Raw genomic sequence first — 16,050 nt, 5'->3', positions numbered from 1 at the left:
TGTGTCCTAATATATGATCAATCCTGGAGAATGTTCCATGTGCATTTGAAAAGAATGTGTATTCTGTGGTTTTTGGATGGAATTTTCTGTATATATCTACTAAGTCCATATGGTCTAATGTGTCCTTTAAGGCCAGTGCTTCCTTATTGATCTACTTGGATGATCTATCCATTGGTGTAAGTGGAGTGTTAAAGTCCCCTACCATTATTGTGTTACTATTTTTCCTTTTATGTCTGTTAATAATTGCTTTATATATTTAGGTTCTGCTATGTTGGGTGCATAGATATTTACAAGTGTTATATTTTCTTGTTGGATTGTTCCCTTTATCATTATATAGTGCCCGTAATTGTCTCTTGTTATGGTTCTTGTTTTAAAGTCTGTTTTGTCTGATGTAAGTATTGCTACCACTGCTTTCTTTTCTTTGCCTTTTGCGTGGAATATCTTTTTCCATCCTTGGACTTTCAGTTTGTGAGTGTCTTTAGGTCTGAAGTGTGTCTCTTGTATGCAGCATATACATGGCTCTTGCTTTTTTATCCACTTCACCACCCTATGGCATTTGATTGGAGCATTTAGTCCAGTGATGTTTAAAGTAGCTGTTGATGAATATGTATTTATTGCCATTTTGTTACTTTTTTTTCTGGGTGTTTTAGTAGTTCTTCTCTGTTCATGTCTTTTTCTCTTGCTCTCTTCCCTTGTGGTTTGATGACTATCTTTAGTAATACGTTTGATTTCTTTTGTCTTACTTTTTTGCTTGCTTATTATACGTTTCTGAGTTGTGATTACCATGAGGATCCTATTTAATATTCTTTGTATATAACAGTCTATATGGAGTTGATAGACTCTTTAGCTTGACCTCTTTCTAAAAGCTCTACTTTTTCACTCCCCACCTCCCAATTTTATGTTTTTCAAATCATATATAATCTCTTGTTTAGTATGTGCCCATCCATTACCCTCTTATCATTGAAATAGCTGATTTTAGTACATTTGTCTTTTAACCTTCATATCATCTTCACAGGTAGTTAATCTGCTAGCTTTACTATATTTTTACCTTTACAAGTGATTTTATTGCCTTGATTTTTTGTTGTTGTTGTTTTGTTTTTTTGATAATAATTTTCCTAATCTGAGGAAGGAAAACAGGTTAGGAAAATTTTCATCTATTATTTCTTCAAATAAATTTTCTGCCCCTTTGTCTCTCTCTTCTCCTTCTGGGACACCTATAATCCGAATGTTAGCATGCTTGATATTGTCCCAGAGTTCCCTTAGACTGTTCTCATTCTATCTAATTCTTTTTTCTTTTTTCTTTTCTGCTTGGGTGATTTCCTCTAGTCTTTCGTCTAGCTCGCTGATCCGTTCTTCTGCATCCTCTACTCTGCTATTGAGTCCCTCTAGTGAATTTCTCATTTCCAGTGTTGTATTCTTCATTTCTCATTGGTTTTTTTTTTATACCTTCCAGTTCTTTGCTGATGTGCTCACTGTGTTCATCCAATATTTTCCCCATATTTGTGAGCATCCTCATGATTTTTTGTTTGAACTCTTTGTTGAGTAGGTCGCTTGTTTCTGTTTCATTTAGTCCTTTTTCTGGGGTTTTGTCCTGTTCCCTTGCTTGGAAAGTATTCCTTTGTCTTCTTTTTATGCCTCTTTCTCTGTGCTTGTTTCTATATATTAGGTGAGTCGGCTATGTCTCCTGATCTTGGAGAAGTGGCCTTATGTATGAGATGCCTTATGAGGCTCAGCAGTGTGCTTCCCTCTTGTCACCAGTCCAGAAGATCCAGGAGTGACCCCTTTGTGGGCTACTTATGTCCACCTGCTGTGTCAGGGTTGCTCCCACTGCAGGTACCCACGGAGTCTAGTCTTTCCTTCCCTGGCCAGCTCTTTGTAAATCCAGATTGGGGAGCCTCAGCACCGTTGGCTACAAAGTCTATCAGCACACTCCTGTTGCAATTTTCCTCTTAATTGGATTGGTACCCAGTGTAGCTGCTTGCTAGGTTTAGGGGCTTGCAATTGCTGTAGGCCTCAGGCCTACAAGGCTGTTGTCAGTTCTCTTAGGAGTGCAGCCAGTGGGGCTGGCCCTAGGCATGGGAGCACTCAATTGTTTCAGGCTTTGCAAGGTGGGGCTGAACCTTTTTGTGGCTATTTGTGAAGCACAGGTCTTCTGCCGGCTGATAAGTCTCACTCCCCACAGGACCACACACACTGTCAACACAGTCATGGTCCACTCACACTTCTCAACCTCCTGGAGTGCACCCTGATGCTGCACTGCAGAGGCCCCCACCCCTCCACCAATGCCCCCCACAGTTCACCTGGTCTTCACACAGGTCCCACCCCACAGAGGCAGACACCCTTGCCTGCCTGTAGAGGATCAAGGCACCCAGTCAATGGAGGCTGAAAAGTAGCCTGAGGGCTTGCTGCTAGGTCAGGCAGTCTCTTGGGCAGTCTGCCTGCCCTGGCTGAACTGGATCAAATCTGTGCTCCAGTGGGCATGACAGACCCCTGGGCTAACAGGCTAAGGGATGAACCTCAGTGGCGCCCACAGGGGTCTGTGTCAGCACGCCTGGACCAGTTCAGAACAATGGCCCCCACCAATGTCTCAGTCTCTGGTGAGGTCCCTCCTCTCACCAAGATGCCCCCAGAACCCACCAGGTGAGTCTCATTTCACCAAAGGACTGTCAGCCTTCTCTCTGGTAATTTTAGATTGCTGCAATGAGTGAGTTTGTGCATGGGCCCTTTAAGACCCGGGTCTTTTTGGCTTTTGCCGATAGCTTTTCTGGGGGTATCCTTGCTGCAGTTAGTAGCCAGCAAAGCCAGACAGTAAGACCCCCATTGCAGTCGGGCTGTGTCTGAAGGATGCTTATAGCAGTATCAGCCCCTGCTCCAGACCTCACTCCTCCAGGGAGGGCTGCGTACCTTAGGGTGGCTCCCCCCTGGCCAGCTGAGAAGTTCCGCTGCTCCCAAAGGTGGCTTTTTTCCTCTCCAGCAGGAATTTCTGCCTCTTCCGCCTTAGTCAGGACTGTCCCTTGTTGTGGGAGTTCTTTTTATCCAGTTTTCAGTCTTCTCTCCAGGGTAATTTATCCAAAAATAGTTGTAACCTGGTTGTGTTCATGGGAGGACATGAGTTCAGGGTCTGCTTATGCTGCCATCTTGATGAGATCTCTTGTCATTTACTTTTGCTAGCTTTACTACTATATGCCTTGGAGAAGGTCGTTTTACATTGATTTAATTAGAAGTTATATTATCTTATTTTACTTGTATTTCCAGCTCTTTCCCCAGGTTTAGGAAATTCTCATCTATTATTTCTTTGAACGAGCTTTCTGCTCCATTCTCCCTCTATTCTCTCTCTGTAATGCCTAGAAATCCTTATGTTGCATTTCCTAATTGAGTCAGATATTTCTCAGAGAATTTCTACGTTTCTTTTTGGTCTTAGTTCTCTCTCCTCCATCTGAAGCATTTCCATATTTCTGCCCTCCAAATTGCTAATTCTGTCCTCCATAATATCAGCTCCATTATTGAGGGAGTCCAGATTTTTCTTTATCTCATCCAAATTTATTTCGTTTCCAACATTTCTGATTGTTTTTTCTTTATAGTTTCAATCTCTTTTATGAAGAACTCCCTCTGTTCATTAATTTTGTTGCTGATTTCATTGAACTATCCATCTGAATTTTCTTGTAAGTCACTGAATTTTTTTAATGATACCTATTTTTAATTTTCTGTCATTTAGACTGTAAATTTCTGTGCCTTCAGGATTTCTGGGTGCTTGTGATTCTCCTTCTGATCTGGAGTATTAATATATTTCTTCAGACTATTTCACAGCAAGGATTTGAGCCTTCACGTAGTGATAGTATCTGGTCACAGAGGCCGCCTGCTGCCACTGGGGTCGGTGGTCAGGAGCTGTGCATTCTGAGCCTGCTGTTATCCCTGGCGTCTGTGCCTGTCCTTTGGAATCTATGCTGATAGGACCTGTCTACAATTGCTGGCTCACTTACTCACAGCTGCTGCTTTTCTAATGTACGCACTGGCTCTTTGGCCGACAGTTGAGCTGGTCCACTGATTACCAAATATATTTTTTATTATAACACAGTCCCTGAAATCCAGATTGTGGTCTCTAAATACCATTTTTCCCCTAAAAGGAAATAGGGCTTTTGGAGAAATGGCTGATTTCCATGAGTAGGGATGAAAATGTACAAGAAGAGCCTAGAATATTTTATAATCTCAGAAAGCAATGAAGCTATCAAACACTGTTAGATTTGTATCAAAAGGAACTGACTTGAATAGGTTCCCTCTAGCTAAAGATAGGACAATTTGAGCATCAGGGGGAAAACTGCAGTAATGTGACACAAATGTTTAAATCTATGAGTTTTTAATGGTACTCAGAAACAAAACAAAACAAAACAAAAGCCTCACTAGTCATCATTGGAAGATTCTAAAAATCAAATTACTTTGAAACTGGCAAATAAAGTGAAATAATCAAGTATTTTCTATACACAATGTAACTCATAGTAGCCAAATAGATGAATTGTGGAAGTTTATAAATTTATTCCATAAAAACAAACAAAAGAGTAATAGAAATTGAACATGAGCATTTTTCGACTAATGATGTAATGGATCTAGGCTATAATTATTAGTGGTCACTACTATCATCAGAAAAAAATGAAACCCAGACATTATATGTTTTCTGATGAAAATACAGAATACCAGTTATTTTCTTCCAGAAAATCAAACCTCTATCTGGTCAAGCATTTATATCTAACTACCAATTTACAGAAAAAAAATAGGAAACAAAGGAACATGTTAAACCATACCATGAGGATGTAATCATCAAAATCCAGATTGTGGGACATTTTATGGAATTAACAACCTAGTGTTTCAACAAATAAAGTGCAAGGAAATATAAGATAGAGAAGGCATCTATAGATTAAAAGGGACCTAAGAATTGGAACAATATTTGCAATTGTAGAGAATGAACCTTATTAGGATCATGATTTGAACAAACTATAAAAAATTTGAGCCAATCAGGGAAATAGGAACACCAACTGGATATTTGATAATATAAGGAGTGATTATTAAAAAAGTTTAGCATGATAATGACTTAGTAGTCATTGTTTTAAAATGTCCTTCTATCTTAGTAATGCATTTTGAAATGTTTACATATGATGTGATATGATGTCTGAGATTTGCTTCTAAATAAATCAGGTAGGGTAGCAGGAGTAGGTAGGAGTATAGAAAGAATAAGAGTAGACATGAGATTAGCAAGTCATCATGTTACTCACTTAAATGAAAAATGTCCTAATTATTCCACTTTCATTTCATTTGGAAAGGCTATTGTGCAAAATTCTAAAACAAATTTTAACTTTTAAAATTTGTTTAGGGGCCGGCCCTGTGGCTGAGTGTTAAAAATTCTGCCGACTCCAGCTTTTTAGTTTCCTGAAAACAATTGATATAAATGTTAAGAGAACCCACTCCTAAAACAAGCAATTTCATTTTACTGAACTGAGCACCACCTTCATGATATTTTAGAATATTCTATATTTATTGAACTAAATAAATATATGCAAAACCCTGTGCTAGGCTGTGGAGAAGAGAGTTGTAAAATGTGTAAAACTTGATGTTTGTTCTTAAACTTACGTGGATTAAAGGGGGAAGAGAAATATATAGGCAAAAAATATAAAGGAAAATAATTTGTAGGTTGGAGTATCAGATTAGGGAAGGTGCTCACTGAGGACTAGGAGTGGTCATGGTCAGTTTTAAGAATATTGGTGCAAATGATTCTGCTGCTTTTAAATTCTACCCCAACAATCTGGTTGATAGGGTGGAAAGGAGCAAGTGCTGATTTAGGAATCTGACAGACCCAGTTTTCCATCTTATACTAAGTTTGTGACTTCAGGCAAGTTTCTTGACTTTTCTGAGACTAATTTCTTTATTTGTTAAAAAAGAAAAAAAGTCATAATAACTTTACAGAAGTTTGAGATATGGTGTATGAAAGCACCCATCACAACATGTGCTTGACAGACACTCATTAAATTTAGTTTTCTTTCCTTCCCTGAGTGAAAGAGAGCAGATTAGAGAGATCAGGAGATCAAATCAAAATGATGGGTTTGGAGAATACTTTTAAATCTTTAAATTTTTATTCTAATGCTGTAAATAGAGTTTAACATTTTAGTACTTAGGAAAAGAACATGTGTACTATTTTAAGAGTGCTCATTTTTTCATGTTTTTTATGGTATGGGGAGTGACGATAGAAATACAATTGTAAAAATCGTGGGAAATTGTTGATTTCTTATGCTGTGTTTCACAATTAAGAATTTCATATTGTATTTTTGAATCTTATTGTCATCTCTGTGATTTGTACCTCCTCTTACAGCTGATAGGCAAGTTGAACTTAATAAACTAGTGAATGAAGCTAAAGCTGTTACAGGTAAGAAGTTGATGTAAAACTGAGATGATAATGCTTTTAAAGATATATTTTTGCAACAGTATTTTGAATTATGTAACCATTGCCTTGTAACTCCTGCCACTTTATTAATTAATAAAAATATTTTTTCTAATGAACTACTTTGACTTTGAATGTCAGTGTTTTCAAAATAAAACTATACTGCTGTTTCTTGATAGAAGTCTTCCATTCTGCAGAGGTTTTACCAATAATGTGCTTCACTTTGTCACACTTTGGAAATGTGAAACCTAAGTTTCATAATAAAAATAATAATTAAAAATAGTAATGATTACTATTTAATGGATACTTTCTGTGTACCAGGCACTGTGTTAAGTGCTTTATGTACATTAACTAACTTACTATATTTATGATGTCGATACTCTTATAATCTTCCTTTTAAAAAAGGGAACCAGAGGCTTAGAGGGTAAATATCAGGATAAAATGTGTATATTTTTTCTTCGTATTTCATCTCATATTTATAGACAACCAACCTCATAATTCAAGAGAAAATAATAACAATACTACCTGTTGATAGAATCATCAATGTTGCTAATATATAATATAATTTCAGTGAACTACATGCTATGTTGATCTAGCCTAGAATTGTAAGATGATTGCCAGAACATGACTCTATTTTAGACTGTGTAATTAATTGGAGACGTTTCATATCTTTGTTCTCATCTATAGTTAAATTAGAATGATACTATATAAGCATGAGTAGTATTTTTCTTATATTGAAACTGTTAATTCTTAAGTGTCTTTCTGTGATCTTTTCTTAACTTTTTTTTTTTTTAAAGATTTTATTTTTTCCTTTTTCTCCCCAAAGCCCCCGGTACATAGTTGTGTATTCTTCGTTGTGGGGTCTTCTAGTTGTGGCATGTGGGACGCTGCCTCAGCGTGGTCTGATGAGCAGTGCCATGTCCGCGCCCAGGATTCAAACTAACGAAACACTGGGCCGCCTGCAGTGGAGCGCGCGAACTTAACCACTCGGCCACGGGGCCAGCCCCTCTTTTCTTAACTTTTTAAAAGAAAGAAAATTGGCTCTGGTGACTTTCAAAATGTTCTGTGAAACATGGCAATTAAGCTCACAGATAAGGAAAATTTTCAGCTACTGAAAGCTTTGCCAGTTGATGAAAAGTATTTCCCTTCAAGGGAGTTTTGTTTTGAGGCTTATGTATGATAATTTCTAGATCTTACCTATTGATAAAATATTTTGAGAAAAATGTTAGCTAGATGTAACTATCTTGAAAGAAAAAACTTTTGTGATTTAGTTTTTAGCATATTGATACTAGCAAACCATTCACTCATGGGGTTTGCCATCAGGATTAGACAATATCTAATGGCATTCTGGAATCACTAATAGGCCTGAAGTCTAAATATAGAAAAGACAGAAATGAGTCTGAGAGGAACAGAAGGAAAAAGTAGGAAAGTAGTCAGAAAAAGAAAAAACATTAAAGAAATGGGTGTGTGTATGTAGCAGGATCAAATTTAACACAGTACAAACTGAGGTGTGCAATAAATGTGATGTTCTTTATTTTTTCTAACTGACCTCATTTCCCTCTCAATCCCCATCCTATTGTGGCTATGAGCGGGTTGGAGGATGTTGGAAGGTGAGAGGGCAAGACTTAAATTGGCCAGTTAAAGGTAACCCAGTTTCTTCTGGTTTAAAATGAAAAGTCTCTTTTTGGTGACTCAGTTTATTTTGGGAAATTCTCAGTTTTCCAAGCCTTTCCCTCACTTCCCCTCAGAAAGACATCTGAGTATAAGGGAAAGCTTGGGTGTCCTCCTGGTGTAGAGGAGGGCAGCCAAACCTTGTGTTGTCTTCTGGGTTCTTGATAACTTCTTTAATAGTGTCTCATATTTCACGAGTCCTGAGCATCCTGGTGACCTCTCCTGCTGAAGTCCACTGCTTGAGAAACTTGTGGTCTATTTTCTTAGCAAAGTCAAGGTTCTATGATCCTTCCTTTACTAACTTGGCTAAGCCTTAGCACTCACTAATGATGTGGTCCTCTGAGTCTGAGTCAAGTATTCTATCAGTTGCCGTACTGTGCTGTCTACGCCATAGACACTGCTAGGGATCATCTTTCTCTTTGACTTGGTGTCCCGTGGCAGACCCACTGGCCTCCATCTCTGAGATACCTTCCACATCACTCATTGGGAGTACATGGGAGTAACTGAATATCTTCCATATCATACAAAAGCCAAAGGGGGCAGAGGGTCAACCTATTTCCAGCCCTCTCTCTGCCTTAGCACATTATGCCACAATAACTATTCTGCTGTCAATGGCATGCTTTCTGAGCACTCTAACCTCACAGAGTCCCAAGTAGGAACCCTAGCTCAAGTTCTCCTTGATTTTTTTACACCCTTATGCCCATCCCACCAACATATCTAGAGTTTTTCTTCTGTCTTACCTCCTCTCAAGGTTTGATGAGAGGGGGTTCCCCCACTTGGAGAGGGGAAGTGGTGGCTGGGGGGTGGGGAGTGGGGGGGGGCACAGCAGGCAGCAGGCAGCAAGAACATTTAAATCTTCCTTCTCTATAAAGAGAGAGAGATAGACAAGATAGAAAGGTAGATAAATAGATAGATAAAAAGATATATCTTTACTTCTCTTTCTCCTCCCAGTTAGATTCTTAACCATAAACTAGACCTTTCCCTTCCTCCTCTTGTCAAGCAGGATGTGGGAAGGAGGTGGAAAGGAGCTTCCTTATGTCATCCTTTAGCCTTTCAACCCTCTAAACCCATTTATTTTACAATAAAAGTAAATGTCAGATCTTCAAGTTTGCTTTGTAAAGGTAGCTTTTGAAAATTAGAAATACTTTCTTCTTCTCCCTCTGAGGAATATAAATTCTACGGCTGAATAGGGAAAGGTTTCATGGAAGAAAGAGAATATGAAAAAGAATAATGCATAAATACAATTTAAAATGTTACACCTGTACAATGTATTTCAGCACGACAGGATGTCACTAACAGTTGCTTCAAGGGTGAAAAGATTTTGACCTAGCTTCTATATTTTTATGGAAATAGATATTCCTAATCTATAAGGCAGATCAGAAAAGTGCTTCTTTATGAAACAAACTGTTTTATGAATTCCTTTTCTCTTTCTCTGTGAGTTGAATTTTGTCTTATCTTTAGGTAATGGGAAGGTATACCATAGTGAAATCTTAGCTGGTTTGAAACCTTTCAAAGGTAATATGGATGATGAATTAACAAATAACTCTCAATTTATTTCCTATTATCTTATTTCCTAATCATTTGATAAGGAATTCTGCTACTCTCCAACATATGGGTCCAGTATAATTTAAATTATTTTATCTTGGCAGAATGTTTGTAGTTTTGGTTTATTTACATTGGTCATATTGATATGAATTTTAATAAACTTTCCTAGAGAAGAGACAGAATTTATGATTGTGGGTTACTTGTGAAATGCGGAACAAGACAATTTTAGTCCATTAATGACCCTCTTTAAAGACTTAAATGTCCTTGACCTCTTTTTGTGATGAAATTGATAACCATGATACATAGGAATTGATATTTATTATATTTTGACTTTTATTTCAATTTCCTCATGTCTTTCTTTTTTGTAGGGTTGCAAGTTGATGTTCACAACCTTGACACTATTCTTGGAAACATGGCAATCAAACTTACAGCTGAGGATGTTAATGATCTAACCCTAAATCTACCAGTTGATGGTAAGTGACTTAGATATTGTGCCCTCATGAGAATTTTGAATTTGAGACTGATATTTTTGGTAGTACATATTTGACTTTTTCTCTTATATACATATGATTTTTTTCTCTTAATATATTAATCTAAAGTTGGTACTTTTTTCACCATTTATTCATTCATTCAACAAATATTTACTGACCACTATATATCAGGTCTTCTGCTAAGTACTAGAGATGCAATGGTGAGTAAAAATAGACATAGTCCTTGACCTAAAGAGCTTAATGCCTAGTATATCGCAATTCTTAGTGTTCTAGTAGAAGCTGAGAATTTTGCCAGGGCCTCAGTTAGGTCAGTAGTTTTCACAGGAACAAGGTCTACCAGGGTTTCAGCCAACATGTATGACATTTTTCCTATTTATATATAGTTATGGATCACCATATCCTTGGACCACATTTCCTGATTCAAGGTCAGAATTGTAGGTCTTAAAGAAAATGTTAATTCGAATTGAAGTGTGATGAATCACAAAGTAATCTCCACTTTAAATAAACTAAAATAGAATACGTTAAGCTGAGCACAGTCCAATGAGATCAAGCAGTATAGCCTAGGAATATTTTACTGAACAATACCTCTTACATGTAAATATGCTTTTTCATATGCCTCATATGCCATTTGGTTATATCCTTGCCATGGGTTGCATACCCTTCTAATAGGGTAAGTATTTTTCCAAAAGAAATCTTTATTACATTATTCCTTCATTTTCCAGTACTGTTGTGAACCAATGAAAAACATGTAATTTTTTATTTGCTTATATTCTTTATGCTTTTAAATTTCACTGGGATATCAGGTAAAAATCATTAAATGAAGCTATCAGTAATTGCCATGTAAGGTAATTTTTAGCTTCAGAGACTCACCTGGGAATGTCAGAGAAAATGGCAGAGTAAGAACCACCAAAAAAATTCTCTTCTCCATGAAAACAATGAGAAAACTGGCAAAAATTGTCAGAATTATCATTTTCAGAACTGCAAATTAACCAAAGGTTTGCTGCAATCTGGGGAGCATTTATTACAAAAAAAGAAAAAAATGAGTTAATCTCAGTAAGAACAGTGAGCTTTGTGTGTTTTAATTTGCACTATTCTCATTCTCTGCCCTCAGCTCCATAATAATCTTGAAAAATAACAGCCTGTGTTTGCAGTGAAAACGAGTACCCTGGCAGCCACTGGAGGGAACAAAGAGGAACTGGAGCTCTTTCAAAGCCTTATTCCCTGAGAATTGTCATTATTTCGTCTGTTTGGTGGTGGTTCTTTGGAAAACCCCACTTACAAAGCTCTCTGTATTTCACCTGATTTGGAGCTGTCACAATACTAAAAAGCCTTTCCCTGGGGTCATTTGTCAAAAACAATAAGAGGCAATTCTTTAACATCACAGCTGCCTGAGGTGGTAGATAATGACTAGAGCAAACAACACACCAACCGCAAAGCCCAAAAGCTTGAGAATGAGATGTGTATACAGACTTTGTAAAGCTCTGACATAGTCCTCAGAATCTAGAAGGCCATATGCAGGCCTAGGGCTTTATGCATGTCAAGAAAGACCCAAGAAAGTCACGTACTCTTACCTCTGGCTGACTTTAAGGGTCTTTGCAAGCAGAAAGTGAAAGCTAAGGCAGAGTTGTCAATCATCGGTGAATGTTGAAGGCGTCCCCAAACATGCACACAGAGCTCCTGAACAAGGACTGGGAGACTTATTGGTCCCAGGCATTTAAGGAAATCACTGTCTAATTGTTAACTGACCACTAGGATAACTGGGCACATACAGCAAAGAATACAGACTTCAAAGAATTAGTTTTAAAAAGTCACTAAACAATTAACCAACAAGAACTACAACAAACCCTGGGGATGGAGGAAACCTAAATTCCAGAAATGCCACATTATTTAAAATGTCCAGTTTGTAACAAAAAAATTATGAAGCCTGCAAACAAATAAGAAAGTAGGCCCATACACAGTTAAAAAAGCAATCAATAGGAACTGTCCCTGAGGAAGCACAGACCTTGGACTTACTAGACAAAGAACTTAAATCAGCTGTTTTCAATATCTTTAAAGAACTAAAGAAAACCATGTCTAAAATAAAAGGAAGGTATGAGAACAATGTCTCACTAAACAGAGAATATCAATTGGTACCAAGGAGCTGAATAGGTGGCTCATGATTCTGTTTTGAAATGTAAATATTTGTAATTAAGTCTGCACATATTTTTCTATTACCCTAGAGCACTTAACTGTTTTTCACCAAGAGCTTTTCAGGTTGCCCCTAACTTTTATACAATCTTTTCTTGTTCCCCAAAGTGTATTTTTTTGCTGAATTGAGGAATGTAGCATAATACAAATGGAAATGTTACCTTTTATTTTCTTACAGAGAGATTTAAACAGGAATTTTCAAAAATCTAATAACATTGCTGGTAAGATAAGTTGTAAGTGAATTGAGCATCAACATTTCCTTTATATATATTCCTATCTCCTGAAATATTCATGAAAATAAGATGAGCAGAAACTGACTCCTTCTGTTTTGCCAAAATTTTTCTTGTGCTGAGATTGCCAGTCATGGTTAAATGCACAGTGTTTTTATAGAAGAAGTGATTTTTAGTATAAAAAAAGTATCAAAAATGTTTAATGTCCTACCATGTTTTCTTTGAAGCCCATTTTTGGCTGCTTAGTCAGCATGGAGTAGACACAATAATTGTTTAATATTTCTTTTTGTGAAATTTCCTGTACAGCCTTTGGTAGGATTATTACAGGTTAATGTGAGTTGAGGAAGACAATCTTTCTTGACTAATACTGCATACCTTTTATTATATTACAAACCTAAGTGTTTTATATCCTTCAGTTAAGCAACTAAGTGCTCTAGAACTATAGTATTACATGCCATAAAAATTATCCTTTACTGGTCCTGTGTTTTGTGCCATTTTAAAGAGATGGCTTTCTATCATGTATAACTGTGTGTATATATATATATATTTACATATAAATATATATTATATATAATTAATAATCATATTTTCCACTACTAAAATATGAATTATTTTTTCAAAATTTTATCATTGCTATTTACTTTTACTTTTGTTTCTGAACTTTCAATATATGTTCCTTTTATATGTGTACCTAATTACATGTCTGTCATACTCAATATTAAATTTTTATCACATTAACTTCTAGAAAAAGCAAGTAAGTGAAAATTGCTTTTATTTTCTTGATAAGGTAATTGAAAGTATATTTTTGGTATGAAGTTAGTTTTCTGTCACAATTTTACCTGCCCAAAGTTTAAAATATTTTGTAATAAAATAAAAATATATATGATGGCTAATAAATAAAACTTTAGTGCAGCAAGGGATATTACCAAGAAAGTGAAAAGACAACCTACAGAAAAGGAGAAAATTTTTGCAAATCATATATCAGAACTCCTACAACTCAAAAACTAAAAGATAAACAACCCAATTTAAAAATGGATGACTGCTTGAATAGGCATTTTTACAAAGAAAATATGTAAATGACTAATGAAAATATGCTCAGTATCATTAGTCATTTCCAAATGCATATCAAAACAATAAGATACCACTTCACACATAGTAGGATGGCTATAATAAAACACAGACAGAAAACAAGTATTGGCCAGGTTGCGAAAAAATTGGACCCTCATACAATGCTGGTGGAAATGTAAAATGTTGCCATGGCTGTGGAAAACACTTCGGCAGTTCCCCCAAAAGCTAAACATTGAATTACCACATGATCCAGCAATTAAACTCCTAGGCATATACCCAAAAGAATTGAAAGTAAGGACTCATACAGTCATGCGTTGCTTAACAATGGGGATATGCTCTGGGAAATATGTCGTTATGCAGTTTTGTTCTTGTGCAATCATAGAATAAACGCACACAAACCTAGATAGTATAACCTACTACACACCTAGGCTATGTGATACTAATCGTATGGGACTAACATCATATATGCATCTGTCATTGACTGAAACGGTGTTATGCAATGCATGACTGTACTTGTACACCATTATTCATTGCAGCGTTATTCACAATAGCCAAAAAGAAGAAATAACCCAATTGTCTGTCAGCAGATTAGTGAACAAACAAAATGTGGTCTATCTATACAATGGAATATTATTCAGCCGTAAGAAAAGAATGAAATAGGGGCCAACGGCATGGCCTTGCCAGGGGCTAGGGACTAGGATGTATAGGGTGTAAAGGAGATGTGACTATAAAAGGGCAATATGAGGGATCCTTTTGATGATGGAACTGTGCTATATCTTGGTTATGATATTGTACTATAGTTTTGTAAAATACTGCTACTGGATGAAACTGGGACATGGATACAGAAGATCTCTGTCTGCATTATATCTTACAGTTGCATGTGAATCTACAACTATCTCCAAATAAAGGTTTAGTGTAGAGAAAAAATCAATATGTCTAATTATCAATTAATTATTAACTAGCTCTAGTATCCATATTCTTAATCTCAGTTTGAGGGACCACCATTCATCTAGACATCCTTCACTCAACTGACATAGCTTAAATCTACAAGTCCTACTTTTAAATCTCTGTATGTGCTGCTACCAACATTTCAGATACTTGGCATTTATGACTGGTGTTTTTAATGCAAAATTCTGCCCATATCACTTTCTAGCCTAACACCTTCAGTGTCTTGCCATTCTTTCCGGAAAGGCCATAGTATTAAATATGGCATAAAAGGTCTTCCATGATCCTACTACTTCTGCCTTTCCAACCTTTATCAATATGAATTCTTGGTTTCAAACAACAGAAACCAATCCTGTCTGATTTAATTTAGATGATAGACACAAGGGAGGCAGAGAAAGTATCTGGCATTTTTTATTTCTTTAGTGGCCATTGGCTCTGCCTCTCATCGTGACTTATAAGACAAGGAATTTCTCCAAATTAGATGGGGACTCAGGGGCTAGAAATCCACAAAAATGACTTATATCTATAACATATTTTATCATGCCTTGCTTTGCAGTTTATATACTAGCAACCTCAACCCATTTATACTTTTCAGCAAGCAGAAGACGTGTTTTTTTCTGATGCCATTTATTTTTATGCTGTCCCCTCTAGCCAGAAAATCCATAGCTCTGCCACTTTACCTGGACAATACCTATTCATTTTTCAACATGCAAGAGAGTCCATTCTCCAGGAAGTTTCTATGAACTTCTCAGGTCATCATATTGTGTTGCATTTATCACTTTGTGTTGAAGTTTTTAATTTTATATTATAACTGGATTATGAGTTTAATTCATATAGAAGATATAGTTTTGTTGCTTAATTCTCTTTATATTCCCACTGTTTCTCAAAGTGTTTCATCATCATTGCTATCACCTTCAAATGGGTCCATATAATAAAGGCTAAACTGGAAATCACCTGCTGAATTTCTAAGTTAGGGATCCTTATAATTTCTTTTGAGAAATAAAAAGTAGGATGAATCTTTGTGTTAAACTCAGAGTATTCATAATAATACAGTCTGAGCCTCATGGTGTGTGAGGGATCACGTATATCATGTTACTCATTTAGTGCTTATACTGTTATATTTACATTGTTACATCCAAGTGGAATACTGTCTTCCACCTCCCAAACTCTGCCACGTGGGCGTGCACATATGAACTGTATAACCTGATACATCCTTTAAGGCACCTTCTACAAAGCACTTTTTGAAGCCCTGTCTACACCTCCTCCTTCTACCTCTATAGGTCTCTAGTGTAACTATAGCATTAGTTATCTCTCTCTGTTATTTTATATCCTTAGAAGGTTGTCTCAATCATCGCACTTAGCACACTTTATTATGAGGCTTTATATCTGTCTCACTTTATGTATGAATTAATAAGTGAATAGAGAATTTGAATGTGGAAAGATGAATCAAGAGATGAACTGAAATTAGTAGAAAAGAGTAAGAAAAAAA

The 16,050-nt window shown here is 36.5% G+C and overlaps 1 protein-coding gene across 1 annotated transcript in view; it reads left to right on the top strand.

Annotated features, from left to right (window-relative positions):
* Nucleotides 1-16,050, top strand: part of EFCAB3 (EF-hand calcium binding domain 3) — a 494,329-nt gene that overhangs the window by 153,045 nt on the left and 325,234 nt on the right. The window contains exons 37-38 of the mRNA XM_070561747.1: nucleotides 6,356-6,409; nucleotides 10,009-10,113. Of these exons, the coding sequence (XP_070417848.1) occupies nucleotides 6,356-6,409; nucleotides 10,009-10,113 (159 nt within the window). The remainder of the gene's footprint in view (nucleotides 1-6,355; nucleotides 6,410-10,008; nucleotides 10,114-16,050) is intronic.

Source organism: Equus przewalskii, chromosome 10 (assembly GCF_037783145.1).
Source record: "Equus przewalskii isolate Varuska chromosome 10, EquPr2, whole genome shotgun sequence".
In the NCBI taxonomy this organism is placed as follows: Eukaryota; Metazoa; Chordata; class Mammalia; order Perissodactyla; family Equidae; genus Equus; species Equus przewalskii.
This window is presented reverse-complemented; position numbering and strand designations above follow the sequence as displayed.